Source organism: Schistocerca nitens, chromosome 5, assembly GCF_023898315.1.
Source record: "Schistocerca nitens isolate TAMUIC-IGC-003100 chromosome 5, iqSchNite1.1, whole genome shotgun sequence".
Lineage (NCBI taxonomy): Eukaryota > Metazoa > Arthropoda > Insecta > Orthoptera > Acrididae > Schistocerca > Schistocerca nitens.
The window spans coordinates 351,414,748-351,436,549 of record NC_064618.1 but is presented as its reverse complement, the minus strand read 5'-3'; the positions used below and the strand labels follow the sequence as shown (position 1 = coordinate 351,436,549).

General features: G+C 44.0%; 1 protein-coding gene across 1 annotated transcript in view; it reads left to right on the top strand.

Moving 5' to 3' along the window:
* Positions 1 to 19,230, top strand: part of LOC126259966 (trypsin-1-like) — a 62,075-nt gene extending 42,845 nt beyond the window's left edge. The window contains exons 5-7 of the mRNA XM_049957080.1: positions 955 to 1,068; positions 14,126 to 14,275; positions 18,840 to 19,230. Coding sequence (XP_049813037.1) covers positions 955 to 1,068; positions 14,126 to 14,275; positions 18,840 to 19,019 — 444 coding nt within the window. The 3' untranslated portion in view covers positions 19,020 to 19,230. The remainder of the gene's footprint in view (positions 1 to 954; positions 1,069 to 14,125; positions 14,276 to 18,839) is intronic.
* The last annotated feature ends 2,572 nt before the right edge of the window (positions 19,231 to 21,802 follow it).

Below are 21,802 nucleotides of genomic sequence, written 5' to 3'. Positions count from 1 at the left end.
CCACGGACCTCTGGTCACAAGAGAGTCCGTAAAGCCTGGTGTTAAGAACACAGTACATGGTCACTGGAACAGTGTTCACGGACGAGTCCAGGTATAGTCTGAACAGTGATTCTCGCCAGGTTTTCATCTGGCTTGAACCAGGAACCCGATACCAACCCCTTAATGTGCTTGAAATGGACCTATATGGAGGTCATGGTTTGATGGTGTGGGGTGGGATTATGATTGGTGCACGTACACCGCTGCATGTCTTTGACAGAGGAACTGTAACAGGTCAGGTGTATCGGGACGTCATTTTGCACCAGTAGTCCGCCTTCTCGGGGGTGTAGTGGGTCTCACCTTCCTCCTGATGGATGATAACGCACGGCCCCACCGAGCTGCCATCGTGGAGGAGTACCTTGAAACAGAAAATACCAGGCGAATGGAGTGGCCTGCCTGTTCTCCAGACCTAAACCCCATCGAGCACGTCTGGGATACTGTCGGTCGACGTATCGCTGCACGTCTTCAAACCCCTACGACACTTCAGGAGCTCTCACAGGCACTGGTACAAGAATGGGAGGCTATGGCCCAGTAGCTGCTCGACCACCTGATCCAGAGTATGTCAACCCGTTGTGCGGCCTGTGTACATATGCATGGTGATCATATCCCATATTGATGTCGGGGTACTTGCGCAGGAAACAGCGGCGTTTTGTAGCAAATGTGTTTCGGGACGGTTTTCTCAACTTATCACCAATACCACGGACTTACTGATCTGTGTCGTGTGTGTTCCCTATGTGCCTATGCTATTAGCGCCAGTTTTGTGTAGTGCCACGTTGTGTAGCACCACATTCTGCAGTTATCCTTAATTTATGAGCATGAGTGTATATTCGATGCACTACTGGAAATAAATACAGCAACATGAATATTAATAACAAGTCTGCACAAACTTGTAAAACTGAAAAATTTTTACTTTCGCAGCTGGAGCAGCCCCTGTCATTTGGCCCTAAAATACAGCCAGCGCTTTTGCCAGAACCATTTGAACAGACTGCGGCCGGAACAGAAGCCACCGTTGTTGGATGGGGAATGACAGAGGTAAGTTAGCAAATGTGCTACCATGAAGGTAGGACCATGTAGTGACGAAGCAGCCACTCAGCATTAATATTCTCGAACCCAACAGAAAAACGACATATGAAAATTTGTCTCTTAGCACAAAATGGATGTCATTAACTTCAAAGTGTGTCTTTCATTGTGAAAAAAGGTATCGCTCCCGAAAAGAAGCAAAAAATTGGATCGCAATACGTTGAACACTCTGTGTTCGGGCGTCAACAAGAATAAAATCGAGCAAATTGATTAAAATGCAGAAGATGCATGTGCGATATCGGAAAATGCCTCTGAAGGTGATCATCATCATCATCATCATCATAATCGTTGTCGTCGTCCTCGTCGTCGTCGACACGAGCGAGGCTATCTGGCCTTTTCCAGTTTCACAGTCGTTATGTGACTTACCACACTACGTCTTTCTGAGGGGTTTAGACAAAGACAGGTATCGGAAGAACTGAAGATTAGGAAGGACATTTTAAGGTTCAAATGGTTCAAATGGCTCTGAGCACTATGGGACTTAACATCTATGGTCATCAGTCCCCTACAACTTAGAACTACTTAAACCTAACTAACCTAAGGACATCACACAACACCCAGTCATCACGAGGCAGAGAAAATCCCTGACACCGCCGGAAATCGAACCCGGGAACCCGGGCGCGGTAAGCGAGAACGCTACCGCACGACCACGAGCTGCGGGCACATTTTAAGGCTATTACTAACAAACATTACAGTAAGTGGAAGACCTACGTCGCACAGATTGGCTGACCAGTAGAAGGTGATTCAATGCGACTGACGAGCGTGACACAAATTGACTGACGAGCACAAAGCAACAGAAACTGATAAACCACTGATCGGATCCCCTCCATTATACCTCACGACTAAAAGTATTGACAAGGCATATGGTGAAGTGGACCGCTGTATAACCCCTAAGCGAGCGTTTTATTAACCAGCTCGCGCAAAAGGTAGGAACAGCTGATATTGTGACTGTCTGACCGGTATATGATCAGGCAACTAAATACGATGCTCATTACGGTCGGTAACACCTAACCTGTCACTCAATACCTCGGGAAAAATACACATGTCTAGCAAGACATGAGTTTGACTGGGAGGTAGGTGCACCACATGTAAGCCCATACTACAAGTATGGTTATTACATGGGCTCATACCCTTAGAATGGTGGTACAAACGGAACTTCACTTCTGAGAGAAATCCAAAGTAAAATCAGCGGCATGTGTAATTTAACAATATCACATTTCAGTAAAAGATAGGTGCTGAGACCCGCCGCCACTAAAACTTCTGTAGGCCAAGAAAACTCGCCAATGGACAAAAAACGCGTACATGGCGATTTGGGGCAAAAGCTTGACCATCAACGGTCCTACAATGTATGCCTACGAGTTTTAAACTGGCGAGCTTACAAATGTGCTGGTATCTGGAATTCCACCGATTACTCATTAGCGAACCTCTACACCCAGACGATCAAAGCGTGCAAGGGCTCACGATTAACGTAAGAGCAAACGAAAGGAAGAGAATAGTTATTATCACTTTAAGTTTATTACATTGACGTCGCAATACTGAACCCATACCACACTGGGCCGTCTTCTAGCGTGGCCTGTTACGACGTTCCTTGCCGCCGAACTTTGTATTGGTGGGGAAAATGTCCCTGCCTATCACAACGATATCAACGACCTTTAACGGCCGACACCTTATTAGCGGAACTCACTCCTGGAGTAGAAATGGCCAAAGCTTCCGACTACGACCTCTCGCCAACTCTCCTTTGGTTAGCTTTCTTAGGCCCCAGACCATCCAAGTCATTATAGGTCACGGGTCCCTCAGCAAATAGAACCCTTGAACGATTATCCGCCTTAATAGCTTGCAAGATAGTATTAACTACCACATATCAGACTGCTGTAGGTCAAGAGCTACGGCTGCCGTTCGTACTTCACGAATATTGTGAACTAGACCCTTATCCCTCTTCTGATGCTGAAAGAAATAATAACTGACTTGGTCGCTCTTTATCTTAATGGACAAACGCCCCCTCAGAACCCGCACAACGCAGTTCTTTTAAGGACCCCATTCTACTCGTATCTGAAACCGCGCCGACCATTTCGGCCAGGGGCCCCTGGCACAAAGGATAGATCAGCGGGAAAACGGTTTCCCACGACATCTTGAAAAACTTTGCCTTATTCCTTTAGTTTAACGGAAAACCACCAAAAAACTAAGAAACCACTGCTGTGTGTCAACAGCGAGGCGATCTACGCACGCAGCACACTCAGTAACAGATTGGGTAATCCAACGGGAAGTATCTCTATACCTTAGTTGATGGGGAGAGTTCTTGATATCTGGTAACGTTCATTTCCCTGTAAAGGCGCTCAAAGCAATCTGTAAACTGACCGCCCTGTTATAAAGCCGGTCAATGTCAGGTTTGATCTGAAGATCAGTAACCACCGTTGCTAAATGTTCAGCCCTTCTTAACCAATGCGCAGTTTGCGCCTGCATTCGATACGCTTGGCCACAAGATGGAACACTAGTTTTTACGAAGTGAGTGGTTTGCTCAAGCTCAGAGAGCCAATCGGCCCAATATTCAAGGGCGTCACCACCTGTCCTTTCCGCTCCTTCGTCACCAGGATTGGCGACCCCACAGCCGCACGAGGTCGTGCCCATAGTTTGGGAACGTCTTCATCTTCGGTCAATACAGGGATGCGACACTCATACTTTACCTCTTCCTTCCTCAAACAGCCGGCTCCGACCACGAATCTAGACTCCATTTGGAAGGGAACGCACCTGTGGCCCAAATTTCAAAACAACAGCAATTGTGTCTAAACAGAAAAGATACAAAATATAGTATTAAACTGTATCTAAGCGTAGTAACGCGAATGATGCTCAGTAGATTTCAGTCCTTCACTCCAAAGAAAACCATGCTCTCGCTGCCAGAATGGTACGCAATATCAGCGTCAGGCTGTCTGTGGTAGGAATGACAGGGCGGAAGGCAGACTGAACATCATTCGTGTTGTGAATTTTCTCTTTATTTTAAGAGAAATCACTAAGTTTGATTTATTAAATGTCCACTGGAAAAACACCTCCAGTTCCGCTGACTACCAAGAAACAGAATAGTTTACAGTCATAAAATTGTACCAAATTGATTCATAGCAAACAGATTAAATAGTATAATAAAAAATTTGGCAGTAGAATAAAACAGGTAAAAATTCTTTATAGAAAAAACTTTAAAATTTACAATCCAAAATAGAAGTATTCCCCGCAATAAAGCACTACATAAAAAAATCATTGTATCACCGGAAGGCGAGCAAAAGAAATAACCAAACAGAATTGGTGTTAGGTATTGCGTCTTCAATGACAGATCTTAAACCTCCTACTGTTTGGCCAGTCCAAATACCAACAGTGTATTTAACGAGTAAGATTAATAACCATTCAGTTGGCCGACTCACCCTTCCAAAAACACATCTAAGTAAATAAATATAGTAATTACTTAATTAGTAAATTTGCCGGTTAACACCTCAATAATTAAGACGAGCTAGAAAAAAATTTAAAAGGAGACCCGTAGTAGGCCCGCAGTGATTGAGACACAAATCAGTACATCGACATGCTACACAACCCCGTCTTGGCAAGGCGTAGTCCGCTCAGAAAGATTACGTGGTGCGGGGACATCTGCACCCGGCTGGCCGTTGGTCGGACACGGGCTTGGCTCAATTCGGACACCTCGCCTCCTCAATCAACCACGCAGATTTCATCCAAGTTCCACGAGAAGAAACACAAGTGTTAGCCTAATTAACTGAGAAATACAGAATTTTGTACAGGAATTGGTCCAGGCCTCTACTTCGTCGCCGCACGATAGTCAAAATTACAGCATTAAGGAAAACAAGTAAATAATTTTTCAATGAGTTAATGGAATGAGATTAATTAAATTTGTTAGGTATATATGAAGATGATATCTGTTCTTTCGGACATGTCTGAAAGAGCAGATACCATCTTCATATATACAGGGTGTCCCAGCTATCTTGTCCACATTCTAAAACGAAAGCATATGTGTTTTTTAACACAAACTTATGTTTTTTTAAATGGACCTCCTGTATTTTTTCTTCAGCAATCCATAGCATGACAAAGCACATACACAATGGCGTTGATTACATCGCAATATTCCCATTACATCCCGAGATATTACGACGCGAACTTGACACTTGAACACGCGACATGCACTGCTAGCGCATGTCCTGAGGCTCAGGCGTGAACCCCATGCTGCCCGTAATCGCGATGTCATTGACATGCGTAATCACATTTCCATACTTATCAAGAGGCCCGAAACGAATAATACGGTCTGCTGCGCGATTACGGGCAGCATGGGGTTCAAGCCTGAGCCTCAGGACGTGCGCTAGCAGCGCATGTCGGGTGTTTCAAGCGTCAACTTTGAGTCTCAATATCTCGGGATGTAATGGGAATATTGCGATGCAATCAACGCCATTGTGTATGTGCTTTGTCATGCTATGGATTGCTGAAGAAAAAATATAGGAGGTCCATTTAAAAAACATAAGTTTGTGTTAAAAAACACAAATGTTTTCTTTTTAGAATGTTTCCAAATATGTACATTCATTGGCCCCAGCCCTACATTGGTACCGGTGAAAGTCGTTTTCGAATAGCTGTTATTGTTCCAGAGATATTTTGGGTGGACAAGATAGCTGGGACACCCTTTATATAGTTAAGGCTCACCGACCATTTGAGCATCTTCTGTGCGGATGCACAAACAGTGCCCAAATTCTTACGGGAATCGGTAAAGCCGCGAGTAATGAGTGTAATGTGCAGGGGCCCTACGAATATAGTGTGGGATAGTAAGCTGGGAATTTGGGTCTCACAGGAGGCGTGCCAAAGCTAATTCCCTGCAGTCGCACTATCCTCTGTGTCCTCGGCGGCTCAGATGGATACAGCGTCTGCCATGTAAGCAGGAGATCCCGGGTTCGAGTCCCGGCCGGGGCACACATTTCCAACTGTCCCCGTTGACGTATATCAACGTCTGCATGCAGCTAAGGGTATCCATTCCATTGTATTAATTTAACTGTAATTACATTTGTAAGGTAGCCAAAATCTAAATATAGTAAACGAGGAGAAGTTCGACTGCCAACCACAAACTGTACAAAACTCGCACCATTTGGACGAGGGCTGGCTCTGAGCACTATGGGACTCAGCATCTTAGGTCATAAGTCCTCTACAACTTAGAACTACTTAAACCTAACTAACCTAAGGACATCACACACACCCATGCCCGAGGCAGGATTTGAACCTGCGACCGTAGATTTGGACGAGGGGTAAACAAGTAATCGCCACGTGGAGCTAAGCAGTAAACCCCAAGATTTGGCTAAGAACCCCCTACTAACAGCAGGCGGAACATAACCTATCGAATAACTCTACATATACAGTAAGACAGTAGTACCAAACGCAATGTACAAGTTTATGTATGTCCGTTCTTTTGACTGGAGTTCTTGGGGACCACGGCCGTTCACTATCGTAAGAAAATGAAACGCCTACAACCGCCCTTATGATCTTATTTATTGTGTAGCTACCAGTTTCAGCACTTCAGTGCGCCGTCTTCAGGCCTGCGTCACTAAACAGTGATGACAGCGTTATCAACTTATCAACCGTGCAACACAAAGACAGATTAAAAACAGAATGAGAATCAAGGACAAGACTATACAAGTGAATTTACAATAATCATTTGATAGAACAAAGATACATCCATTGGCACTTACCTAAGGTATACCGTAACGAATTTCCACGCAATCATTGTACAATTATGTTACTTATTAATAACTTCATTAAACAATCGTTCTATGATTTTTATTAGCCAGTCGGACATACATTATCCACACTACCCTGAAATAACCTACTGAAAGACAAAACAACTCTATAAAATGATAAATATTTGAAGGAGACAACCACCTCAGAAACAAGTAAAGCGAAAAAACATGATCTATGCGTCGTGTCAAAGTATAAAATGCTGAGTTGTAAACAGTTGAGGGGCATACCTACGTCATTGCATAAAATGAATGTCCAAGACATGTTCAAAAATGTTCAAATGTGTGTGACTTCCAAAGGGGCAAAACTGCTGAGGTCATCGGTTCCTAGACTTACACACTACTTAAACTAACTTACGCTAAGGACAACACACACACCCATGCCCGAGGGAAGACTCGAACCTCCGTCGGGAGGGGCCGCACAATTCGTGACATGGCGCCTCTTACCTCGCGGCCACTCCGCGCGGCTCCAAGACATATCAGAGTACAAAATATAGTACCTCAGACCATAACGTTTGTAGAACATGTGAGAAATCTCCACAAGAAACTGTTTATGGTGAACTACATTCACGTGCGAATACATCCATATGTTATGTACTCCTATGAATCAATCACACACAAGTACACTAAGTAGCCTGCGAGGATGCAGTGCACCATAATATGACTCAACAATATATAAATATGAAATATTACAAAAGCTTTCTGACTAGTAAACCACTCAAAAAGTACTCCTGTGTATTAAACACAAATGAACACAAAGAAATAAAATGACATCTAAAATAACATATGCTTACGAATAAATGTACTGTAACCGGTACACACCATGGCCTTTCCACCACATTAAAAGCAAAAGTCATTACATCCAGGAATTTAAATTTCCAATGGAACATACCGGCCATACATATCGTTAAAAGACAAACCACATTATTAACTGACCAGTGAGGAGGCCATATAACGTGCCAGTAATTAAATCATAAGTAAATCTAATATGTCTGTTAAATGTAAGACTATAAATGCGTGACAGAAGTCTATAAGTTGGCAATACATACACTATTACAACAAAAACACTGGCAATGCCACAAGTCGTATCTAGCGGAACTTAAGTGAGGGAAGTGTAAATCCATGTAAAATTGAAGACAGGTACATACCCACTAAATGTGTCACATATAATTAAACTAATTATATGTTAAAGAGAAGGAGACATTCAAAGATATCTAGTTATAATTCTAGGGCCAACTGACACAGTTCTACCACCAAGCACTTAACTAGTGGCCAATGACAGCAGCGTTCACGTCAGCTAGATTCCTGACCAGTAAACAGCTCAAAAGGTACTCATATGTATTAAACACAAGTGAACACACAATAAATGCAATGAAATTTAAACTGCATATACTTATGAGGAAATGTACTGTAAACAGTACTCACCTTGGTCTTTCAGTCGCATCAAAACTAAATACCATTACATCCATGCAATCACGATTCAAAAGAACCATACTGGCCATATATATATCGTCTAACAGACAAATCACATTACCACTTGATCAGTGAGGACGCCACACAACATGCCAATAATTAAATCGAAATTAAGTCCAATACTTGTGTTTGATGTAAGACTATGAACATATAACAGCAATCTACAAGTTGACAATACATCCACTATTACAACAAAAACCCTGGCAATGCCAAAGTTCTGTCCATTGGAACGTGAATGAGGGTACATGGAGACCTATATAAACTTGAAAAGTCCGCAGTTCGTGGTCGTGCGGTAGAGTTCTCGCTTCCCACGCCCGGGTTCCCGGGTTCGATTCCCGGCGGGGTCAGGGATTTTCTCTGCCTCGTGATGACTGGGTGTTGTGTGATGTCCTTAGGTTAGTTAGGTTTAAGTAGTTCTAAGTTCTAGGGGACTGATGACCATAGCTGTTAAGTCCCATAGTGCTCAGAGCCATTTGAACCATTTTTGAAACTTGAAAACAGGTGCATAACCACTAAATGCGTCACCTACGGCTACGATAATTTTATGTTAATAAGAAGGAGACATTTAAAGATGTATAGTTATAATCCTAGTACTAACACACACTGTTCCATCACCAATCGTCTAACTGGAGACCAATGGCAGCGTGAGCAGATAACCCAAACTAACTCCAGTAACAATTTATCATGAAACAACCAACTATCAGTGTGAGTGGGTAAGAGGCATGTACCTAGAGAATGCTTTGGCCGCCAAGAAAGGACGGAAAAGTGACTTTTAATAGGTAGTGGGCGGAAGGAGGGGTGAAGAAGGGAGAAAAAAGAGAGTTATCGTAACCGCACAGGCACAAGACAGATTGTAATAGACACCCATCAACCCACAATTAAAAATGCTGTGCCATTAATATCAGAACAAGCAGAGACCCGAACAATCACGATGCATTATCGAGAAAGCAAACGTCAATACTGAAAAGCCCTCCCCACTCACACGCCAAATGCGTACGAAAACACCGATAACGCTGAAGTACTCGCCTTGGTTGATGCTGAAGGGGTTATCGCGATCCATATATATGCTTCATCAGTCTCCAAAATAACTGGTTTACGCAGACTGTCTACAGAACGACATAAAAACAATGAATACCAGAAGGTACAACTCAAATAATAACCATTAAATGAATGCCAGAAGCACCTCTAACTGTGTTGTCAGCACTCCAACCATCAACTGCCAAATGACAGGAGAAACATGTAAAATACAACGTCCAAAGAAATGAGTCAGCGAATACTAAAAGAAGTCGGTCGACATCAAACAGTGAAAGTTTGTTTGACTACACCCCGTTTTTGGATTTCATTCTCTTATTTAAATATGTCAGTTACGATATTCCTTGTACATGGCTTTGTTTGCGATTACTGATGTCGATAATGAGACACTAGCAGTCTCCGGAACAAATCTGCCAGGGTCCTAACGACACCACCAGCAAAATCTCGATGTGACAACTGCTGCCAGTCCGGTTAACGCTGTTGATTTATCTAATCCCGAAAATGCAGAAAGTAATTAAGTGCTCTACTTCCATTGTATCTATGGCTTTAACGTCATTGGATGACTTTCCTCCATCATTGCTTGAACTGAAAACTCAGAAGAACCCTATCACAGGTAGTGGAAAAAGTTTCATGACCCTTTGGATAAGCATCGCATGAGGCGTTTCCAACGTGAATTCTGCCACCGCCTCGCTGGTTGGAAAACGGAGCCAATGGAGGACGAGATGTCCGCCTCCTCCAACATAAGTCAAGATGGACTGTTGTTTGAGCTCTGAGGCACTCCGCAGTGAGGACCAACCATCCCACCCACATGGTGAATGGCTGAATTTACGATACCCTCAGTATGGTGGAAACCCTGGCCGATGCATCTGAGCCTCAGAATCAACTGCTCGTCCATGACCTTACGCCTGATAAACTTCAGGATCGAATGATATTCTGGCAGCTGCTGCTGCTCTCAGGCACTGATCATCTCTTACTACACCTCATATTACATCTCACGAAGATGTCCATAGGATCCTCAAAAATGGATCAAATGGCTCTGAGCACTATGGGACTTAACATCTGAGGTCATCAGTCCCCTAGAACATAGAACTACTTAAACCTAACTAACCCAAGACCACCACACACATCCACGCCCGAGGCAGGGTTCGAACCTGCGACCGTAGCAGTCGCGCTGTTCTGGACTGAAGCGCCTAGAACCGCTCGGCCACCGCGGCCGGCCATAGGATCCTCCGGCGGAAGCACGGGCAGCTGGCTCCCAGTTCAGACAACATCTTAAATGAACACCTCCGTCAGCTCCCTCGCAAGCCGTTTCCCCCCACAGCGGAAGCAGGCAAAACTAACTACCACCTCCAAGCCCTCAAAGGATCCTACAATCCCAACCTACAACAGGCCCGTTAGCCTTCTGAATGCCTGGCGAAGGTCCAAGAATCTTTGATCCTGCAAAGAATTTCCCAGCCTCTGGCGGCTGAGACGATTCAACCGGAACAGTTCAGTTTCAATGCCCTCCTTATGGCCGAACTACAAGTTCTTAGGGTCACAGAACACATCAGCAATGACTTTAACTCCACTATGTAGACGCCAGCGGTTTTCTTGGACTTGCAAAATGCTTATTTCAGGAATTGGCAGGACAATATCGTGTACAAAATGCTGACACAGACGACTATCCCCGACACCTCTATCAAGGTCGTAGATGATATCTTCCGTGACGCCACCTTCTTGGTTACTCAGCAGGGAAAACGCTCGAGCATATATCACATGTACCCCTCAAGGCACTGTGTTGTCTCCCATCCTCTTTAACATTTGTGTTAATGACATGCCAGTCATCCCTCACTGCCAGTTGATGCAATACGACGACGATACTGCGCTGTATACGATTGGATGCAACACTGACTAGCTCATCCCTGGTCTCCAGAGACAGGAGGACGCAACAGTCACCTCATATCGTTCAAACAAGATGACCCTCAATGCCGTCAAAACTACTTCACCAAATGGCGCCCTACCCTCCGCAACAACATCACGACTGTGGGCATTCTGGTACCGTAGTCCGCAGATACCAATAACCCAGGAGTCCAGATGAATAAAAAAGTGCTCTTCCATCGACATGCGAAATACGTCACTTATAAGGGACAGAAGTCTGTAAAAGCGTTGTGCACGCTCTTCAACAGCAGGAAACTGCCCTGGGACACCAAGCTCCGACTTTAACACACGGTTTTTCACCCTTCCCTCACCTTTGGCTCCTCTGCGTGGGCCATGTTTAGTGCCCCTCATATGCGGACTCTCCAGCGCCTGCAGAATAAGGTGCTTACACTGAGTGCATGCTCTTCCACTCACAAGGACTTTTACTCTACACGAGGAGACCAACATTGTCCCTCTAAAAGCGTCCATTCGAGAGAAGTCAAGGGGCCTATAAGTCGACCCCCTGTGCAACGTGGTCAGTGGATTGCAACACTTTGGCTCCACGACTCCCCGTGCCAGCACCACCGCGCTGTTCCTCTTACGGATTTGGACCGAGGCTAACGATAGCCAAGGTATGGGCACAAGTAATGCGTGTTTTAATCCGGCCACTCATTCTGTGAACTCCTTGGTGCGACCACGACTCTAATTACCTTTGCAGTAGTGTCAAATCTTATCAGTAACCTTGAACTTACACCGTCGGAGGATGGTCTTGGACTTCAAGTCCTACCGCCACACCTTCTACGTCCAGTACAATGAAGTTATTGTAAGACAGAAAAACATTACTCCGCCACGAAGATACTAAGACAGATCTACACCGGTGACGCTGTACCACAACCAGCAAAAAAAAAGAAAAAAGAAAAGAAAAGGAATCAGTCTCCAGTGGCAGACACTGGCCTGAAGATCGTGAAGATGGCTGAACGGTACCCATCCGAAATATTGTGGCAATAAGTCAACATGATCCGGCTGCAATCCCGAGACCTCACAGAATAAGCAGTAAGGCGTTTGCTTGTGTATTCTGAGAAAGCGTGACATTTCTATAGTGCCTGTGTACATCAGAACACAAATGTGCGCGCTCGCACGCGCACATATATATATATATATATATATATATATATATATATATATATATATATATATATATATATATATATACTCCTGGAAATGGAAATAAGAACACCGTGAATTCATTGTCCCAGGAAGGGGAAACTTTATTGACACATTCCTGGGGTCAGATACATCACATGATCACACTGACAGAACCACAGACACATAGCCACAGGCAACAGAGCATGCACAATGTCGGCACTAGTACAGTGTATATCCACCTTTCGCAGCAATGCAGGCTGCTATTCTCCCATGGAGACGATCGTAGAGATGCTGGATGTAGTCCTGTGGAACGGCTTGCCATGCCATTTACGCCTGGCGCCTCAGTTGGACCAGCGTTCGTGCTGGACGTGCAGACCGCGTGAGACGACGCTTCATCCAGTCCCAAACATGCTCAATGGGGGACAGATCCGGAGATCTTGCTGGCCGGGGTAGTTGACTTACACCTTCTAGAGCACGTTGGGTGGCACGGGATACATGCGGACGTGCATTGTCCTGTTGGAACAGCAAGTTCCCTTGCCGGTCTAGGAATGGTAGAACGATGGGTTCGATGACGGTTTGGATGTACCGTGCACTATTCAGTGTCCCCTCGACGATCACCAGTGGTGTACGGCCAGTGTAGGAGATCGCTCCCCACACCATGATGCCGGGTGTTGGCCCTGTGTGCCTCGGTCGTATGCAGTCCTGATTGTGGCGCTCACCTGCACGGCGCCAAACACGCATACGACCATCATTGGCACCAAGGCAGAAGCGACTCTCATCGCTGAAGACGACACGTCTCCATTCGTCCCTCCATTCACGCCTGTCGCAACACCACTGGAGGCGGGCTGCACGATGTTGGGGCGTGAGTGGAAGACGGCCTAACGGTGTGCGGGACCGTAGCCCAGCTTCATGGAGACGGTTGCGAATGGTCCTCGCCGATACCCCAGGAGCAACAGTGTCCCTAATTTGCTGGGAAGTGGCGGTGCGGTCCCCTACGGCACTGCGTAGGATCCTACGGTCTTGGCGTGCATCCTTGCGTCGCTGCGGTCCGGTCCCAGGTCGACGGGCACGTGCACCTTCCGCCGACCACTGGCGACAACATCGATGTACTGTGGAGACCTCACGCCCCACGTGTTGAGCAATTCGGCGGTACGTCCACCCGGCCTCCCGCATGCCCACTATACGCCCTCGCTCAAAGTCCGTCAACTGCACATACGGTTCACGTCCACGCTGTCGCGGCATGCTACCAGTGTTAAAGACTGCGATGGAGCTCCGTATGCCACGGCAAACTGGCTGACACTGACGGCGGCGGTGCACAAATGCTGCGCAGCTAGCGCCATTCGACGGCCAACACCGCAGTTCCTGGTGTGTCCGCTGTGCCGTGCGTGTGATCATTGCTTGTACAGCCCTCTCGCAGTGTCCGGAGCAAGTATGGTGGGTCTGACACACCGGTGTCAATGTGTTCTTTTTTCCATTTCCAGGAATATATATATATATATATATATATATATATATATATATATATATATGTGTGTGTGTGTGTGTGTGTGTGTGTGTGTGTGTGTGTGTGTGTGAGAGAGAGAGAGAGAGAGAGAGAGAGAGAGAGAGAAAGAGAGCTTAGTTGAAAAACAGATAACGTGTAGCTCACGTAAATCTCTGTGTAGGTGGGAGCTGAGAGGTAAGGAACTCATTACCTGTTGCAGGCGTATCCTTACACAAACGCCCTGCAGAAAGCTGACATCGTGGTGTGGTCAGACGAGGACTGCCAGCAGGCGTACTCGGACTACGACTACCAGCCGCTGCCGTCCAACATCTGCGCCGGACTGCCAGAGGGCGGCAGAGGCCAGTGTAACGTGAGTCATCTACTTATCCTTCCATCGAGTTCTCCTACAACATTATGCGGCACACCTGGCATTAAACAGTGACTCTCTTAGTATTTTCAGAGTTTTCGAAATCATTTGGGAAATGTAGAAATATTCCACGCATTCCGGTGACTTCTTGGTTGGTACTATTTCCCTACACTGCTACAAACAAACTTATGGTTGGATTTTCGACGAGATAGACACTCGGTATGTAGTATTCCTTAGTCATCAAGACCGTTTGTGGCGAGTTAAGCGATGACTAGGCAGCAACGGTGTTGTGACTGCTGCTTATTAAAATAATTTGCTCTTGAGAACCATTCTATGCCATAGAGGAATTCTTGAACAGAAATAAATAATAAATTATAAATTTTAAACGGCCATCATCCAGGCATATAGTTTTTCTTCTTTTTTTTTTAGTTTTTTCAGCAATTCCTTTTCTGTTGACACGTTCAACTTCATAAGATACATAATGAATACGGTCTATGGATTAGGAATTAACTAGCTGTAGTTGTATATGATGTCTCCCAGACTTAATGGAGCGTGTTATATCACCGTGTTCTACTACGGAAACTAATAAATCTTACATTTATCCTTGGAAACATATCAATACAGTGCGACCTTGTCACCACAAATATTTCGGTAATGGCTCAAGATATCGAACGAATAAACTTGCTCTCTGACCTTGTATATTAGAGTGCCCTATTGACACTATTGGGTATCTTTTTACATCAGGTGTCCTGCTGCCCAACATATAAAACATCAGTTACTCCAATGCTGTCACTACTGTCAAACTTTACACTGACACGCTCACGTGTAGCCAACACTTCAAAACAAATTGTGTTGAAACATATCTGGAAAAATTAAAATTAGGTTAAACAAACAAGCAAGAATGTTTCCAGTGACTGTCTACTTTTGATTGCAGTACAATCCGTAGGTAATCGATAAATTTGTGATATAAGACGTGGTATACCTAACGTGATTGAGCAGATTGAAAGTCAATATAACAGGAAGAAGAACACATATAATAAGTGACTTAAACTACAAAGCAACCGCTGAAAAAAATTAATAGTTCTACGTAAATTTAAAGAGAGTGTGTTTGTTTTGTGTCTTCATAAAAGTCTTCGCAGCTCGTGGTCTAGTGGTTAGCGGTATTGCTTCTAGATAGCGCGGTCCCAGGTAGGAGATTTTCTTAGTCGGGGACTGCATGTTTGTGTTGTACCAATGATTTTATCTCATCTTCATCGACGCGCAAGTCTCTTAAATGATATCAGATATAAATATTTTCATAAGTCAGTCGAGCAGAGGAAATCTCCAGTCAATAATGCCATACCATAATCCCATTCAATCACACTTGTTTAGTTATCGTTTTATATGTTGACCCCAGACCATCTGATTAGGTTCTCAGAAAGTAACCGATAGCAGCAATGAAGCGGACTACACCTTCTGTGGTTGCTATTTACGAGTTATTCTGTACGGGCAACTGCTTTGACAACCCAGTCACACACTATGAGATCAAAAGTATCCGTACAAAACCAACAACATACATTTTTCATATTAGGTGCATTGTGCTGCCACCTACTGTCAGATACTCCATATCAGTGACCTCAATAGTCATTGGACATCGTGAGAGCAGAATGGGGCGCTTCCGGACGTCACGGACTTCGTGCGTGGTCAGGTGATGTGCCACTTGCGTCATACGTCTGTACACGAGATGTCCACACTCATCCATAGGTCCACTCTTTCCGATGTGGTAGTGAAGAAGAAACGTGAGGGTAACACGTACAGCACAAAAGCGGACAGGCCGACCTCGTCTGTTGAGTGACAGAGACCGCCCACCGTTGAAGAGGGTCGTAAGTGTAATAGGCAGACATCTATCCAGATCAACACACAGGAATTCCAAACTGCATAAGGATCCACTGCAAGTACTATGACAGTTAGGCAGGAGTAGAGGAAACTTGGAGTTCATTGTCGAGCGGCTGCTCATAAGCCACACATCACGCCAGTAAATGCCAAACGATACCTCGCTTGGGGCAAGGAGCGTAAACATTTGACGATTGAACAGTGGAATAACGTTGTGTGGAGTGACGAATCACGGTACACAATATGGCGATCCGATGGCAGGGTGTGGGTATGGGAAATGCCCAGTGAACGTCATCTGCCAGCGTGTGTACTGCCAATTCGAAGGAGGTGGTGTTATGGCCTGGTCGTGTTTTTCATGAAGGGGGCTTGCACTCCTTGTTGTTTTGCGTGGCACTATCACAGTACAGGCCTACATTGATGTTTTAAGCATCTTATTGCTTCCCGCTGTTGAACATCATTTCGGGGATGGCGATTGTGTCTTTCAGCACTATCGAGCACCTGTTCATAATGCACGGCCTGTGGCGGAGTGGTTACACAACAATAACATCCCTGGCTTGCGCAGAGTCCTGACCTGAATCCTACAGAACACCTTCTGGATGTTTTGGAACGCCGACTTCGTGCCAGACCTCACCGGCTGACAACGATACCTCTCCTCAGTGCAGCACTCCGTGAAGAATGGGCTGCCATTCCAAAAGAAACATTCTAGCACCTGACTGAACGTATGCTTGCGAGAGTCGAAGGTCATCAAGGATAAGGGTAGGCCAACACCATACTGAATCCCAGCATTACCGACGAACTTGTAAGCCCTTTTCAGTCAGGCGTCCGGATACCTTTGATCACATAGCGTATTCTACATTCATAAGACTCCTTCAAGAGAAAATTTATTATCAAAGATGATTTTGTCAGTAAAGTATGATAAAGTTAAGTACACTATTGAAGCAGAAATTAACGATTAAACTGACTTTGGAAACGAGATTTTGGAAAAACATTGATAAGCCAAAACATTAAGAAAACTGCCCACCCGAGAAACTAAATGCCACCTGGTGCAGCGGCAGAAACGTGACGTGGTAATGGACGTACATAAGCGGAGCAGAGACGAATGGAGAATCATTCTAGCGACGACACGTGCTGCACATAGGAAAATGCACTGAAATAAGCGACTTTGGTGTATGACAGGTTGTTATGGGTCGACAACTTTGAACGGGCATTTCGGAATCGGCCAATCTGGTCTGCTGCTCAGGTGCTGCTGTGGTACTATCTACGAGAAGTGACTGAAGGACAGTGAAGCCACGAATAAGCGATCACAGGATAAGCCTCATCACTGGAGTCCGCATACGTGGTCTAGCGCCTAGCGTTGCTGCCTCTGGATTTTCTCCACCCGGGAACTGGGTATTTGTGTTGTCCTTATCATTTCATCATCATTCGGGAAAAGTGGCGTGACTGGACCATGATTGGGAATACGTACGGGCGCTGACAACCACACAGTTGAGCCCACAAACCAAGTATCATCATCGTCAGCATCATCATCACGGGACATGGAGATTAGAGGCTTGACCGCTCTGTAAAGCAGAATAAGTGTAGCTTTAAGACAGATCTGAGGATAGAGTACCATACTGACGCAGATACTTCAGAGCAAACTGTTCATCTCATGTTGTTGAATATGAGGTAGGCGACACCTGCGCTCCCCCATGATGACCCACTGACATGACCAATTATGACTGTAGTGGGCTCTGGATCATCGAGATATCATAGTGGATCAGTGGAAACGTATCAGGTAGTCTGATGATGTTCCCTGTTACGCCAGTCGTGTCCGTATACTCCGTCATCCAGGCGAATATCCGCTCGAACGTGCACACCACCACGGACGTCGGGAGGCAGAGGCAGTATTGTGCTATGGGGGACATCCATCTGCTTTTGTGTGACCAACTGTACCAATCTATGGCATCACGACAGTTGTGGACTACGTAAGCATTATTGAGGACTACCTGTGTCCATTCATGTTTGATGTCTTCTCCGACGATGATGGCGTATTCCAGAAGGATAACAGTGCGTGTCACAAACCAGAATCGTTCTACAGTGGTTTGAATGGCATGATAGTGAATTCGCTTTTAAGTCTAGACCGTCAAATTCGCCTCATCTTATCACGACGGAGCACATCTGGGACGCCCGCAAGACCTTGGCCCCTTCTTAATGGGGATTGCCTGATCTGTGTCTAGACATCTGGTCCCGCATACCTCCAGAATCTTAGCAGGAACTCATAGAATTCTTCTCACGCAGAATAACAGCTGCGTTGCATTCCAAAGGAGGAATGACACCCTATTAAGCATTTTGGCATAATGGTTTGGCTCATTAGCATAAGTTCAAGAAGAAAGGGGTACAATTACGGGGCGATTTCTCTCTAATTCTTTGTGTTCTCAATAAATTACTTCAGATAATTTTTGAAAGACTTTCTCCAAAAGAAGCATTGTTCGTACTTATCCGTCATTCCTCTAGAACTAACCCTGCGTCCCTTCTATAATGGTACCGCTGATGACTGTACTTTTTTAATACACTACAATGTAATTAAAATTGAAACCCATTCTCCTCGTCCTTCTTGCAGTATTCACACAATTTCTGAATCGCAGACTTGCTCCTTTAATCGCATTGCACTACTGCTGTTCATGCAACTTCTTGATTATTGTAATGTCTTTTGCAGGGAGATTCTGGGAGCCCTCTGATAGCAAATGGCTATCAAATCGGAATAGTCTCATGGTCCAGGAAACCTTGCGCTTCTAAAGGATCACCAGGAGTTTTCACAGAAGTTTCTTATTACGTGGACTGGATAAAAGAGAAGACGAGCAACTCTTCCATGGCTGACAAAATTTCATCAAGTTAGTCGAGACACATCCTAATATAAGTTGGATTTAAAATGTGTATAATGTGTATAATGTTTTCAGTTGCTTAAAATAAATCGAGAGAAACCCGCTGTAAATGTCAATTACCTGTTTCGACAAGCTACATTCAAATATTCGGAATGTTGTTAAAATAATGAAATAAAATTTAGAAGTGTGGTTTTAATTGTTTATTAAAGGAATTAGCTGAAATTATTTCCGCATTACTGATTCATTTTCACGATCTTATGTGGTTGTATACCGACAACTGTTTCACAAATGTCACTCAAACTTAAAAAATTTCATAAATATTAGCTTGCGACCCCAAATTTATGTAAAGTGCTTGGCAATATTCGGTGATTTATTTTTATTGCTATAGACATCAGTGTTCAGTGCACGCCGAATGTCAGACTCTCTTGAAAAATTACAATCGTGTTTGTGGTGATGCCACGCTTTCATGTCTTATAATACCTATGCTAAAGATGAAATGATTAAATTTTAGTATATGAAGATCAGTTACATTCCCAAAATATGCAAATGTGATAATTACGTAATTCCAAAATCACGCAGAATGACAGCCCATGGCTAGTAAATTTATTAAAATTCTAATTTATATCATTATATTCATGAAAGTACCAACAAAAATCTTGTATTAAATTATTTTGGGACTCAGTTGCAATGGAGAAGGTCTCGTTTGCGTAATGGACGGCTTCGTAACCAGTTCATTCTGAATACACTCCACAACAGATTGCATGTGATGACATTTATAGATGTGAAGACCGTAAGCAATGTCAACTTATAAATAAATCAACCATTAATAGAAAACGCTTTAAGAGAATTAAAAATATGTGTTCAGTTTACTGAAGCTGTGATATTTGCGGAAGCAAGAGAAATAATAATATATATTTTTATAAAAGTTACATTCTGTTCGTTGGTAAGCGCATCAACTGAGAACGATTGGAGCGATTTGGCTGATTTAAAAAAAGTTCTTAACAGTCGGAATAATTATCCAACAACAACGTTATTATCATTATTACATTACATAAATATCCGTTATTGTATTATATATTTACCTTAAAAGAGTCAGGGTCGAATATCGAGAAGGTTTGCTATTGGCACCGCCGGATCCAGATTATAAATTAATGGGCAATTCACAACAAGAAATGCATTGACGTTGTGCACACAACAGTTCATGAAAAGACCAACTGCGGAACAACTACAAATTTGTTTTTATCGTACAATGAATTGATCGCATTGTTCAAAATTGCACGGGACCGCTTGCCATCTGATTACCACAAATTGTATTTAGAGCCGATAAGACGCCTGCGGTAGAACACGCAAGACGTTTCAATGCACCAATAATTGCTGAAGTCGCCATTTTTATCGTCAGTGAAAATCTGGAACCCCGTGATATCGTTATACATCGCCGGAACGATAAGCTGCAGCGTTTGTACGAAACACCCCGATCATATGAAGCCTTACAACATCCTACCATGTTTTGGCAAGGTTAAGGCGGTTATCATTTTAAGATCAAGATTATAAATCCTTTTACAGGTGAATAGCAAATCTATAATTTTGTAATAAGATTAATTCATGTCAGTGACACAAACATTCATGTAAAGGCTCCGAAACGAACAAAAAAGACACTTCAATGACCTATTATTCGTATCGACTGATAGCTCGTGATAATGAGGACAATCACATCTTGAAATGTCTATTTCACCAGTATGCTGTCAATACGTACGTCAAAGTTGAAACAAAGCGATTGACAAACATCAGAGTGAACCAGACAAAACTCTGTTCCCAAAAGTACATTCACCTTCGAGATGTCACCAATGCTGACGAAAACGCACAGAACGTCTGCCGAATAACGATTGCGACTTATGTATCAGCACGCTCAAGATGCCAGTTCTTCAGATAGAAATTCGACAAGAGTTATTCCCTGGCCAATGACCCATCGGTCGCCATGACATCACCGCGAGAGTCTTCAAACATAACTTGAAATAGCTGATGAATTTCATTGTGAAGCATCGCGTGTTAGACGAGACACACTGCTGGATGTATTCCGTGGGTGGCAGAAACGCGTATTACCACAAAAAATACGTATTTTCATTTGGTTGATTGAGAATATAAGACTGAATATAATCGACGATGTGATATCGGCGGAAATTCTCCATGGAGAAGAAGAACGAGGTTTCCGTGAGGTTGTTCCTAAGACGTGGTTACTTTAATATTTCTCCGCGTATAGTCAACGGAAAATGTTCGAAGCGTTATCCACAGGCATTGCTATAAGAAACCATCACTGGAAATGACTGATATCCACTGTACAGTCGCAGATCTACTGCGGACAATGGAAGATCAACAAATGTCGAAGTGAATCAACAGTACGCTGAGGTAATAATCGTTGGATTGTTCCGTTACTCTCGCCATTACTCTCGAAGAAAGGAAATAACAAAAAATATCATTTGGTTGACATAAAATTCTGTCTTAATTCAAATGGGACTTAAATTCTGAAACAAAATCGATCACTTTCCAGGCACCTAACGCAATTCCAGTACTTCAGCACTGTACGGAATCCCAAAAACCGGAAACCGGGGCTAAAATTTTTGTTTCATTGTATTCCATTGAATGTCCCAATGAAATACAGTGCTCTGCTACTGCCGATTTTGACGGTTGTATCTTTCATGTTCTATACATCGTTCATGGACAGTTCTTGTCGTCTGGCCAATATATGCAGAGCCACATTCACAGGGATTGTCGACGCCTGCTTTCTTCAGCTGTAAATCGT